Source organism: Denticeps clupeoides, chromosome 8, assembly GCF_900700375.1.
Source record: "Denticeps clupeoides chromosome 8, fDenClu1.1, whole genome shotgun sequence".
In the NCBI taxonomy this organism is placed as follows: domain Eukaryota; kingdom Metazoa; phylum Chordata; class Actinopteri; order Clupeiformes; family Denticipitidae; genus Denticeps; species Denticeps clupeoides.
This window is the reverse complement of record NC_041714.1, coordinates 4,626,452-4,639,833: the sequence shown is the minus strand read 5'-3', so window position 1 is coordinate 4,639,833 and position 13,382 is coordinate 4,626,452. Positions and strand designations below refer to the sequence as shown.

The following is a 13,382-nucleotide window of genomic DNA, read 5'->3' as shown; positions in this document are numbered from 1 at the left end:
ATTATTATATATTATATAAATGCAATAATCAAACTGATGACAATCTAGGGTCTTATGTTTTTTTTTCTTACCACTTCGAATCATGTTCATAGTCCAACCAGCCAGAACATTAGGGTGGGATGCAGTGGCTAGTACCTTCCTAAAGACAAAGCAGTCATGGGCACTCAAGGTTCGCCGATACGCTTGGTATAAGAAAGTAAGCAGGACTGTATCTCGGAGAGTACCACTGCTCGCTGTCTATGGGACAGAGCTGCTGCAGACTGGTCAGATTGCCCTCGCCCACCCCTCCTGACCTCATCCCTGGTCCATGAGCTAAACGAACTACACTGGGGTAGGGGTAGTCTGGTCTGACGTATCACATATTCTCATGGATCATGTGGATGAAGTCAGGCTTTTGGTTTGGTTGGATAGACCACATTCATGACGGTGGTATTCCTCGATGACTGAAGCCTCCTTCACGAGAATGACGCTCCATTGCAAACATTGTTCAGATGTCACAAAGAGAGTAAGGTGGTGACTTGGCCTCCCCAGATCTCAGTCCTGGAGAATCAAGTCCAAGATTTAAAGGACCACAGGATGTCATCAGGGCTCTTATGGGTCAGAACTGTTTTGGGGCTGTTTGGTTGTAAGGCGATGGCTGATGATAGTAGGGTGGTAGTAGCCTAATGGATAACACACTCACCTATGAACCAGAAGACCCAGGTTCAAATCCCACTTACTACCTTTGTGTCCCGGAGCAAGACACTTAACCCTGAGTGTCTCCAGGGGGAGACTGTCCCCGTAACTACTGATTGTAAGTCGTCCTGGATAAGGGTGTCTGATAAATGCTCTAAATGTAAATGTAATAATTGAATAAATATTACCATGTTAGTTTTTCAGCCTCGAAAAGTGTCTAAAAGCTATGAGCTCAGGCCCTCTTTATGAAAATGGTGGGAGATGGGTAATATTTCTTTGAAATGTGAGCAGTCATGTCTTATATCTTGTGACTCGTTCGGCATGCTGGAGGTCTTTGCTTTTTTTGTTTGCGATTTTAATGTCATGTTATGTCCTATTCCAGAGCTGCTCAGTGAGACAGCGCTGATGTATGTTTCGGAATGTGTGTATGTGCATGTCTGTGTCCAATGCACAGATGTGCATCTGTCTGAGTGAGAGACAGATCAAATATGAATATTCATTTCGGTGTAATCCTGAAACCTCCTCCCTCCACCAGAGCTCATGGGTTTATCTGTAACTAATAAGGACCCTCAGGTCCCGCTGACGTAAGTCAGCCCCCCTCTTTGGAACTTCCTCCCAGCCGTGCTACCTGAAACACACACACACACACACACACACACACATACACACAGGGTAATAAGGTAATTGATAAATCCCAAGCCCTCTGTCACACTCCCTCCTGAGAATCACTACTGCTTGGCTGCATCATCGGTTTCCTGATAACACACACATGCACACAAACTCACACACACAGAGCTTGGCTGTGTCCTCTGACTCATGCTGATTCTACTACTACAGACACACACACACACACACACACACACAGTGATTCATGACCCAGTTACAGAGTGTCTGTTGCTCCGTGGCCCTGACGACCTTGGCCATAAAAGAGAGAGCTGCCCAGAAAGTGGCACCAGGTGAGAAAATGCTGTGTGTGTCCAAGGCTGGAACTTATTCAGTAATCTGAACAAATATACAACCTCTTTGTTTGTGGCCACGGTACAACTTTGCAGTTCAGACACATTGTCAGCTGTCACCAAAGTCTCTAAATGTTTCGAATTCTCACTTGATTTTTTTCGCCACTCTATTTATTTTGCTACCCTAAGTGGAACAACTCTTAGGGCTGGGTGTCCTTATCTGTAGGACATTATTAATATAACATTTAATGTAATTAATAACAAACACATTTTACCTCTTACCTCATTACAGAAATGTACACAAATGTATACCTCATGACTTACAGGAAAAGACTGCAATAGACGGAGTGACCCTCTCTACCGGTACAGTGTTGGGGTGGAACCCATGCCATGGTTCTAGTGACTGGTCTAAGGAGCTTTCCATCGGTTTCCGATCAATGAAGCAACTAGCATGCATCATGCACATTTTGCAGAGCTGACTTAAGGGCTTTTTGTGAGTGAAAGCATCCTCCGATCCCGTCTCCCTCTCTCAGCTCTAGCTGCCACTGTTGACAGTGCACAAATGTTTGTCCCCATCTATCACAGTCTTATCATCACATGACCCAGCGAGCGTCATTGAAGCACATGCCAAATACTCAGGCCCGTCATTTCCATTTCCAGAGACGTTCAAGGATTTACGGCTCTCTTCACTTCTGGCCCACCGAACTACGTTCAGTGCGGACCAACTATTCCGCTGTGGATTGCATGCAGGAATTTCTTCTGGTTGGTTATCTATGTCTCTCCTTGTTGGCCTCTGTGCTCTTCCTTGTGGTGGCTTTTTGGAATTGTGTTCAAGTTTTTGCCCGATTCCAGGCAGCAGAGGAGCTGGTGCCCTGGAGGGTCAGCATGGCCCTGGCGTGTCCGGCATGGGCTGTAAGCCAGTAGGACTTTTTATTGTGGCAGCTAACCAAAGCCCAAGGCCTCTGAAGGAGTTCAACACACACAAACACACACTCCAGCTTGCACCCATAACACAGACACAAACATTCAGATACACAAAACTCATACCTCTGTCTCCAAAACTGTCTAGATTGAATGAGAGGTCAGAGGTCAGTTCATACGTATGGAGATAGTTTAGCTGCAAAATTCACAAACAAATATCACACCATTCACAAATATATTTCTCCAAAAAATTATGTGATGCATAAATGTCAGTTACATAAAAAGTGCAGTTTAGTCGCAAACCGATACACCTGCATTTACAAACCACCGTCTGTATTTGTGAGCACCCTTAGATTTATTTGTGGATTTTTGAAACTTCCATGATGCCGCACGATTCACAAATGTGTGTTTTTTTTTTTCAAAAGGTCGCCAATCAAATGTCTCCGAAGTTTACAGCCAATCACATCAACTGATGTTTGAGGGTTTGATTTAATGTTGACAACACTGAGCTACTTTTGTGCAGCGTCTCTTGGAAGGAATCGCAAAAGTCATACATTTAACACAAGTTGTGGGGCAGTGGTGGCCTAGCAGTTAAGGCAGCGGCCCCGTAATCAGAAGGTTGCCGGTTCGAATTCCGATCTGCCAAGGTACCACTGATGCACCGTCCCCACACACTGCTCCCCAGGCGGCTGTCATGGCTGCCCACTGCTCACTCAGGGTGATGGGTTAAATGCAGAGGACAAATTTCACTGTGTGCACCATGTGCTGTGCTGCTGTTTATCACATGTGACAATCACTTCACTTACTTAAAAAGTAACAGTGTCTCTGCTGAATTTCAACAAAAGTTTCCCCGCTCGCTCATCTCAAGTGATGTCTGTCGGTCACACGTCAACACGGACGGCCTGGTGTCCGGACAAACCCTGGATACAATAATATGACCTGAAATTCTCTTTAAACCCCAATTAAAGAGGGAAGTTCAAGCTGTCCGCTACGAGAGTCCCCCACCGGACCGTCTTCTATCGCCTGTATTTGCGTCAGTATGTGCAGGGTGACCAGATTAACACGGGCGTGTCCCGATACCCCATAACCAGCAGGTGAACGTGCTGCAGGAGTCGCCCGCATCACGCCGACCTGCTCGATTCCTTTTCGGCGAGTCTGTGGCGCAGCGCGATAAGTCGCAGCTTCCTGAGTGCTGCTGCATTTTAGATCGTGTCTTGAATACCGAGTGGAATCTTGCTTATGTTTTTTTTATTTTTTTATTTGACCACAAACCAGTGCACACTCAGGTCACCAGGTCACCAGTTCATCCGTAACAACTGGACCTGGATGATAACTAACTTTTCAAACGTTCAGCTGTATTCAGACACGACTCCCAAGTCAGACACAAAGCGCCGCGTGTCTGACAGCTTGTATGTCAATTGGTTGTGTCCAGTTTTTATTAACCTGGGGCTAAATGTCGGGGTGAGGGGGCAGGATTCCACCAAGGTTTCGAGACACTGTCTAAAATGCAGCAGCGCCACACCACAGACTCGCCAAAAGTAATCAAGCAAGTTGGCGTGATGCGAACGATTCACATTTTAACTGTCGGGTCACCATCCACAATTTGCGTTATATGTATGAGTTTTTTCCCCCAATTCATATTATGAAACTTGTGTTTTTGCAATTCCTTCCAAGACACCACAACAATGCACCAAAGTAGCACAATGTTGTCAACATCACAATGTTGTCAACATCAAATCAAACTCTTGAATGTCAGTTGATGTGATTGGCTGCAAACTTTGGAGACATTTGATTGGCGACCTTTTGAAAATAATGCAATTGCGTATCTTGCGCAGCATGATACGGTTGTTAGTAAATGTAGGTGTATCAGTCTGGGAATAAATGTAACTGCACTGACATTTGTGCATCACATAATTTTTTTTTTTTTTTGAGGATGAGATATGCATTTGTTAATGGTGACATTTATTTGTAAGTTATAAATTATATTTGTGAATCTTTTTACATTTGTTGCTGAATTAAGAAATATATTTGTGAATGGTGTGATATTTATTCATGAATTTTGAAACTAAACAATCTCCATACATAAGGATCATCATAAAGATTAATTATTTATTTGTGCTGTGTGTGTGTGTGTGTGTGTGTGTGTCCCATGTGTGTTATCCTGTGTCACAGCGGCTGCTCCATGCACTTGGTTCAGAAATACTAGGCGCCCTGAAAGAATGTGTAAGAACAACAAACGCTGAGTAAATCATCATTCTCTCCTGACAGTTACATTTTTATGTTCCCACACAGCGCTGTTGGGATTTTGTAACACTGCCTTCATTCCCATGGTTACGTTAAAATTGCTGTCATTTTTTTTTCAGTGGTAATGATGGAGATCTGAAATATAACCATGGGTGTGTGTTGTGGTTTTTTTTGTCCCCTCACAGAGGACCCATCGGCAAAAGAAGTCAGCAGGGTAAGCAAAGCATCATTTGTGTGTTTTGTGTGTGTGTGTGTTAGGCTTTATCATGCATGTTTTAAAATGTAATGTTCAAATGAATGGTTGGACGGTTCTCAAAAACACATATTGGGGTAAAAATGTTGTGTGCTAAAACAAAATATATATGTAAATTCTTACTGGCAAGTTAGTTGATCTTTAACTGCTAACGAGACTGATCGTCCTGTCCATTGACAGTATTTTGATGAGCCTCATTACCAATTTAACTCAGCCAAATCCAAACTTCTTCAGTGATTTAGACACATGGTCAGAGGTCATGGGTCACAAGGAGAATGTGGCTCTGGCGGCCGTCATGTAAATGCTACAGATTTTGCAGCTTGTTTTTTTTTTTTTTGTGCGACAGTGCAATCTTGCATTATTTACAAAATGTACGAAGTGTCCATGCACTGTGCCCTGATGTCACCTGCCGTCATCACATATTCACCATTTAGGCACAACACATGCAGTACATCAAATTATTAAGGCAGGCTCATAATTCAACCCTGGGCCAAATATACCTATTTGCCCTGGGATTTTTTTCGGCATCCTGCGGCGTGGGAGTGTTGGTGTTAAATGCGCATCAGAGGATGTGTTGCAGTCGCAGCGCCGCGGCTGAGATTTACGTTAACACTTAAAAGGCTAATAGAGAGATTTTGTGGGAAGCGTGCACCACTTAGTAAAGGAGGTTACGTCACAGGAACGATGGCAGTGCGTAACTGCGGGCAGGGCTGCTCCTGAGCGGCCGCAGCCACTGGTCGGGGTGTACCAGGGGGCGGGGCTTCCTCCCCCCGTAGTGCGTCATCCATACGTCTGCAGAGACAGGATGTGGAAGGAAAGCACCCCGGGGGAAGGGGGGGGGGGGGTGCAGCCTCTAATTCGTTTCATGTCCTCCATCCTCCCGAATCGGTGCCCCTTTCCCAGCCCCCCCCCCAGGTACCCATTTTCTTTTGTACTCTCTCTTTTTTCTCTTTCCCTTTCACTTCCTCCCTTCATCTCTGCCTTTCTTGCTCCAAATGGCACCGAAATAGATGCCTCTCCACTCGGCAGGAGGTCGGAGTTACATAACGGCCAGCATCCGAGCACTGCAAGCGCATAAACGTTCCTCCCCTGGGAACGGAGGGGGGATTCCAGCTCTTGTTCCGGGAGACAGTGGGGGGTGTCATGGGTCACACTGCCCTGTGAGTGGCTGCTAGATGGGAATGGACAGGAAAACGACGTGCACCCTATAGCTAGTCCTGAACATCTTTTGTACCCAGTATATGTACTGAATGCTTGGCTGTTTGGGGGAATGATTCCAAATACAATGTAAATGTGTCTGCGTTTGTCTGGAGTTCCAGCCAGGGTCTGTGCATGTTTAAGAAACTGCACTCACTGATTACATAACGTGGCACCAAAAGCCATTGTGTGTCACTTTGGACAAACTCGTTCAGCATTTTGCATTCCTGTGTGTAATTACTACTATTTTTCAGTTAGTCCGCTGACGACATGGCTGACAATCAGCCACAGTTCTGGAGTGGGATCATGTCATGTTTAGCATGAAGTGTTGTTGATGGTTAATTTGCTCTAGTAATTTACCATGATGTTTTGACCAGACTTGCATGTTTTGTGTGTGTGTGTGTGTGTGTGTGTGTGTGTGTGTTGCGTCTAGCAGTACCAGGACACCAACATGCAGGCCGTGGTGTATGAGCTCAACAGCTACATGGAGCAGCGGTTGGACACTGGAGGAGACAACAAGCTACTGCTCTACGAGTTGTGCAACATCATCAAAACAGGTCAGCCACCTATACACACACACACACCATAGAGGAAAAAAACCTACAACATATAGGAAAAAGTATTGTTTGTGCTAGAGGTAAATTATAATGTTTTTTAGTGAGTACACAGCAGCCCCCCACTCCTGCCCGTCACACAGCGCCGCAGCGCTGAGTGTTTTCAGCCCAGAGGTCAGCAGACACATCGCACGTAACAGCCCACACAGGCCAGAGCCGTTTTCATTAATATTCACATATGAGCGCTAACACTCAAAACCAGAATGGGCACAGATACGCACCACCAAATACCGCAGTCGCAGCGTAATAAAATGACATTGTGTCCGACGTGTGACTTTACCACCCTGCCAACGCAACGAACTGCATAGTGAAACCCCGGCACCAGTCATACATTTAGGGCCAGGTATACTACCATCAGGAACACACTGTTGTGATTTTAAGTGGAGCTCATGTATGTTTTATGATTAAATGTCTGTGCAGTTGTGTGGAGTTCATGTAGATGTGTGTGTGTGTGTGTGTGTTTGTGTTTAAATAATGTACAGCCTGTCAAATCGCATCCACCCACCCATGTCTAGCATTACTGTAGAGCTGCAAGTGCATACACATAAAAACACACACACACACACACACACGCACACTCACACACAGGAAACCGGACCCATAATGGGAAGATGCCACTGAGGTCCCCTTGATCAAAGCACCGTGCCCACACACTGCTCCCCGGGCGCCTGTCATGGCTGCCCACTGCTCACCAAGGGTGATGGTTAAATACAGAGGACATGTTTCATCGTGTCACTGTGTGCTGTGCTGCAGTGCGCTGCTTTCACTTTCAAATGCTGTTGATTGTTTTAGGTAATTAGGCATTTAAGTTGCACTCGACTTAGTTTATCCCATATGTTTCATAACACATATGCAATCAAGTTAATTCACACACTGACATACATATGTTCAGATAATTACCAAAAAATGCCACACACAAGAAGAAAGAAGACATTGAAAGTGATGTGATTGTCATTGTGAAACACTGCACACAGTGACACAACGAAATGTGTCCTCAGTAGTACCTTGGCAGATCGGGATTTGAACCGGCAACCTTATCATTCTACATTATGGCCACTTCAGTTATGTTTTGAGGAACAAATGAAAGCTCTGCTTAAATTAAATGTTTAAATTTAATTCCAGAGCTGATAATTATACACTTGTGCTCTGTGTCAACAGCCACAAAAGCCGACGGATTTGCACTTTACTTCCTGGGAGAATGCAACAATGTAGGTGACTTCTTATTTAAGACACCAGTCAGTAATGTTCACCCATAGGTCAAGCCATTACTTCTTCTATTTGGTTTGCTCTTGAATATGAAGGGCCCCATCAGATAACCAATAACAATCATATGAATCATATGGCCATGCAAATTGACTCATGTGTACATATTTAGGCATTTACTTGATATTAAAAGTTATATTAAATAGATCCCCATTAGTCAGCACACTGTAAAAAAAATGCTGCACAATGTAAATAAATGGGTAACAGTGTTGTTTTGTTCATCTTTTGGGTTCCAACAAAAATGGAGAAAGAAATGTCCCTATTTGATTTGGCAGGTTATTGTGGCAAAATGTCTGAATGAAATATGTCTGAACCCAACCATTTTATTCATTAATTTTCATTTATTCTCATTTAGAGATATTTTAATAATCCTTACCGTTGTAAATTGTCTTATAAAAGTGACATAATAATAGCTATCAACATAAAAATTATTGTACAATTTTATTTAAATGTTATTTATTTTGTAATACTCATTTTAGCCTGTGTTTAAATCAGGGGACCAATACAGTGTTCTGTCAGTCATAATATTTCTTCTATTTATAAATTATATCATAATATAGTGCCATAATGTGATATGATGAATCTTATAATATGATGTGTCTTTGGTAGTGAAAGTGGGAGTTATGGTGTTAATGGAAGCATAGAAGTCACTCCGAATTCCTGTGTTACCTACAGAGTTTATGCTTGTTCACTCCAACGGGAGCAAAAGAGGGGCTTCCTGGGCTCATTCCCTCCGGCCCAATTACATTTGGGACCACCATCGCCGCTCATGTTGCCAAGACACGTAAAACACTGCTGGTGGAGGATATCATGGGGGTGAGTTTTGCACTGAGTACAGAGCCAGGAGTTGAAAGAAAGCTGTACACACCACGACACAGAATTTTTTACAATATCTGTAGCTGTATTTTAACGGGGCTAAGTGTGGCTCATGCATACACCTCTTCCCCAGCACTTTCTTTTTCTCTACATTTTGTTCCCAATAACATAGAAGGCTCAGACCCTGAGTAGGGTCCAAACAGCTACACCAGGAACTATCAGACACTAAATACAACTTAGTATTTAGGATATTAAAACAGGCGTTTCTAGAACTACAGTCATTCTACCCTATTAACCACCAGGTGGGAACTTTGTGGGTACCGTGTCCCTATAATCACATGCACACACTCCAATAAAGAGGCTTAGTGAGAAAAATAGAATTAATTTAGGCCATTACGTGCAGTGACTGTGGCTTGTGACCCTCCCTCAGGACGAGCGTTTCCCCCACGGCACAGGGCAGGACTCAGGGATCCGCGTTCACTCTGTTCTGTGTCTCCCCATCCTCACCGCCATCGGTGACCTCATCGCCATCCTCGAGCTGCACCGACACTGGGGGCGGGAGCCCTTCAGCCTCAGCCACCAGGAGGTAGGCGTTCGGCGAGTGAGTCGGGTTGAGGGCACGGATGATGTCCGGCCTCACTGTGGCTTTGGGTGTGCGGACTTCGCATGGTCTCCCCATGGCCTTGGGTGTGGGCTCTGGCACCACTGCTCAGATTTGGATTCAGGATTTGGATACTATAAGTGAGTTGGGGATCACTGTCTGTATAATTCACTTGCGATGTACACTTCCTGTCTGATTTGCTGATGCCCCGCAGTAACACAGCTGGCATTGCTAGCTGGTAGAAATTCACCTATACACTTTAAAGATCTGGAAGTGTATTATGGAACTTGCACCTCCTAAAGCCTTTGGTGGGTCTGGCGAGGAATATCGGCGAGAACGTGTGTTCTAATGATTCAGTAAAATATCCCTTCCTCTCTGTATTTCATGCATCCTCTTTTCTTTTGAAGGTTGCAACTGCTAATTTAGCATGGGCCTCTGTAGCAATTCATCAAGTGCAGGTAAGTGCATACCTGCACAAAATGTGCATGATCTTTGTCAGAGTTGAGCATTTTGCAATGAGGATTTCTGCTTATACAAGCAGACCTGTGTTTGTTCTGGTTCCACGTGTGTGTTTTGATGTCTGAAATCCACTGTGTATGAGGGCCTGGATCACAGACGTCTCAAGGGGTGCAATTATGAGACCACGGCCTTGTTTGTATGTGAACACTTCCTGCCGGTGAGTGACATATGCAATGGGTTTTGACGTCCCTTTGCATCATAGTCTTCAGTGGCCTCATGGTGCACCCTGGGATCACATTACCCCGAGGCTCTGGGCTGCAGGACACTCAACCCAGCAAAGAAAACAGGCATGCAGCAGTATTACAGTGCGCGGGCCGGCCACGTCACACATCTTATCCTGGAAACTTCGCGCTGCCAGTGAAAACGCTCCGTGGAACCAGTCTTTTTTTTAACGGGAAGTGTCTGAGTACAGTTAATATTACAGCACATGCAGGGAATGCCTTCCTGGTAATTGGCCTCATCTTTTTCCATGGGGAGATGAGGAGAGGTGGGGAGGTCTTTAAGCAATCCTGGCAGGGTTTGATTTGAAACAAAACATTAGTCTATTAACTAATTGTGTGTAATTGGGTGTTCAAACTCATCATAATGACACTTCGTCATTTCCGTCTTTGTTTTTTTTTTTTTTTCAGGTCTGCAAAGGCCTGGCCAAACAGACTGAACTCAACGACTTCCTCCTAGATGTGTCAAAGTAAGAGTCCCTGTGTGTCGCGTGGGCCTGGGAGGGGACAGTTAATTGGCTGTAAAAGGCAAGACCAGAGCAGATCAATAAACACCCGGTTACCTCCGTACCAAACCACTGGCACGTCATTGATAACGGAGCCGACCAGCTCTTCCAGAATGTTTTTACTGCGGGTTTTTACTCATTCTAACCTTCATCCTGTTAGTGTGAAATCCAAGACCATTCGAAATTCACTGCATAAACTGCATGACAGACAGTCATAAACGTGGACGCTCACACAATACCAAATATTGCTTACTATTTTTCTACACTCAGAATAATTAGAACGCATTAAAACATTCAGGTAACAATTATGGCATGCTCACGGCTGAATAATCAATATCTTTTGCCCTGTGGAACTATTTTCAGTATTACAAAGCAGCTTTTCTAGCCAAATGACGGTGATATTAAGTAGATAGAATGGGTGCATGACTGCAGAACATAGTAAATTACTGATCATGTCATCAACCCAGTAGCAGGAAACTTGCTTCAAAACGAAAGGCATCAAAACTTTAATATGTTTCAAGCTGGGAAACTGGCTGGCAAGCAAGCATTTAGAGATTTTAACCATAACATTTCAGATAATCACACCTTAAACCAGATAGATATGGATTAATGGAGAAATATGTTTTATAGATAAAATAGTAAAGTAAAAGAAGTCTTATGATTTCGGTTTATATCAAGGTGTCTTAATTTGCTGTAAATTTGTGTTGGTTAGAGAAGAGATTATTCTCAATGGTTCCAAGACATCTGGAAAAATCACAGTCACATGTAAAATCACACAACCCAGTAGAGCTCTGATGTGTATCTGAAATGGCAATTTTCATCTTTTATCCTTTTCTTCCCCACCCTCCTGTCTGATAGAACATACTTTGACAACATTGTGGCAATAGATTCTCTACTTGAACATATTATGGTGAGTCTGGACATTTCCCATTTTTCATATGCATATCATTGTACAAACATGTGCAAGCAATGTTTACTGCCATTCTCTTCCCCACTTCTGATGAAGACAGGAAACAGTAGGGAGGAATTTTCTAAAAATAGGACAGAAAACAGTGTGTTTATTGACATTCCATGCCCCTATTTATTGCAATTTAAACCAAAGTTGAAAGAGCAAATACAATTTATGGGAGTGTTGAAACTTGACAACTTTGCACTAGCATGAAGGACTAAAGGGTTGCCCTAACTTTCATAATTACTCAGAGGTGGGCTTTTGGCCAATGACCTTAAAAAATCAAGGCCGCAAGATATATGTCACATTAATATTATTGTGGGGTTTCCCAACTGTGCAAACAGACCTGCTTGTCTGTGAAAAATCACCAAATTTTTGCAGTGTACATATTTCATGTAATTCTTAATTAGTTTATTTTAAACCAATAACTGCAATAAAATGGTAATAAATTGGAACCTGCACACATTCTTTCATTATTTTATAGTTTTTTTCTTGGTCAAAAGCACAACACCATTTTGGATGCTTTAAAACAGCAAACACAGATAATGCACACAGTTCTGCCCCAATTAAAAACCACTCCTACCAGCAATAAAATGTGCAAAATCTTGAGTTATTTGGGAGAAGTGGGTGCATGGCAAGAAATTTGGCAGAAATATATAGAAACATGGGAAAAGATGCCTTAGTTAGGTCCCTATGTGCAAATAAATTTTACCATCCCATCTTACAGGTTACGTTTTACATTTGCCTCCTTTGTGCTTTAAGTAAGCTGTAAGTTTACCGATTAAATAACTGATTGCAGACTGTAGACACGTATGCAGGTTTATCTGAGGCGACTTTTATAATGGAGCCTCTGTCTGTGTTGTTTTAGATATATGCAAAAAACCTGGTGAACGCAGACAGGTGCGCACTCTTCCAGGTGGATCACAATAACAAAGAACTGTACTCGGACCTGTTCGATATCGGGGAAGAGAATGATGGGAAACCTGTCTTTAGGAAAACCAAAGAAATTAGGTAAGTTGGGATGGCAGTGAATGCCTTTTAATTGCATTTTAATTCTGAGCTTTCTGCTGCCTGTACTTGTCCCTTAGTGTGCAGCGTTGCGCTTAGCGCCAGTTTGAAAATGGTGCCCGCAGTGGAAACGTACACAATGGCAACGTGCACACAGCACAACTCTACAATTATCCACTATCCAAAACTATCCCCGCCAGAAAGGTCCTTTCTCATCATAGAAACTGACAAAAAAAGTGTCCAATGAAATGTGCTACAGAAAGTGCCTATCTGATTATATTAAGTTGGATTTACTCAGTAATCTGATTTTATCCAGATTTTATGTCTGTATATATATTTTAGGTCAAATAAAGCATACAATTATTCTACGTATATTTTATGACCACAAAATCTTTTTTTTTTTTACAGTGAAGTATAGATTAAAAAATATATAAAAATATAATCCCGGGTCAGTACAAACGAACAATTCATTGTCTCATGAAATCTCTTCTGAAGGCTCACACTTAACACCCTTGGCTGGATTTCTCTATTCGGCGCTGACAGCAGACCAGACCTATTTTGCTATCCCACCTGTCCCCTACCCTCTCGGCATGGGCCTGCTGTCACACCGGTGGCCATGTTCCGGCACGGCCCAGCGTGAGT

At 43.3% G+C, this 13,382-nt stretch overlaps 1 protein-coding gene across 5 annotated transcripts in view; it reads left to right on the top strand.

The window, feature by feature from the left end:
• pde10a (phosphodiesterase 10A) overlaps positions 1-13,382 on the top strand; it is a 75,684-nt gene that overhangs the window by 51,844 nt on the left and 10,458 nt on the right. For all 5 annotated transcript variants that reach the window (XM_028988551.1, XM_028988550.1, XM_028988549.1 and 2 more), the window contains 9 exons: positions 4,982-5,010; positions 6,683-6,803; positions 8,019-8,068; positions 8,799-8,939; positions 9,370-9,525; positions 9,948-9,998; positions 10,689-10,747; positions 11,642-11,693; positions 12,601-12,743. In XM_028988551.1, coding sequence (XP_028844384.1) covers positions 4,982-5,010; positions 6,683-6,803; positions 8,019-8,068; positions 8,799-8,939; positions 9,370-9,525; positions 9,948-9,998; positions 10,689-10,747; positions 11,642-11,693; positions 12,601-12,743 — 802 coding nt within the window. The remainder of the gene's footprint in view (positions 1-4,981; positions 5,011-6,682; positions 6,804-8,018; positions 8,069-8,798; positions 8,940-9,369; positions 9,526-9,947; positions 9,999-10,688; positions 10,748-11,641; positions 11,694-12,600; positions 12,744-13,382) is intronic.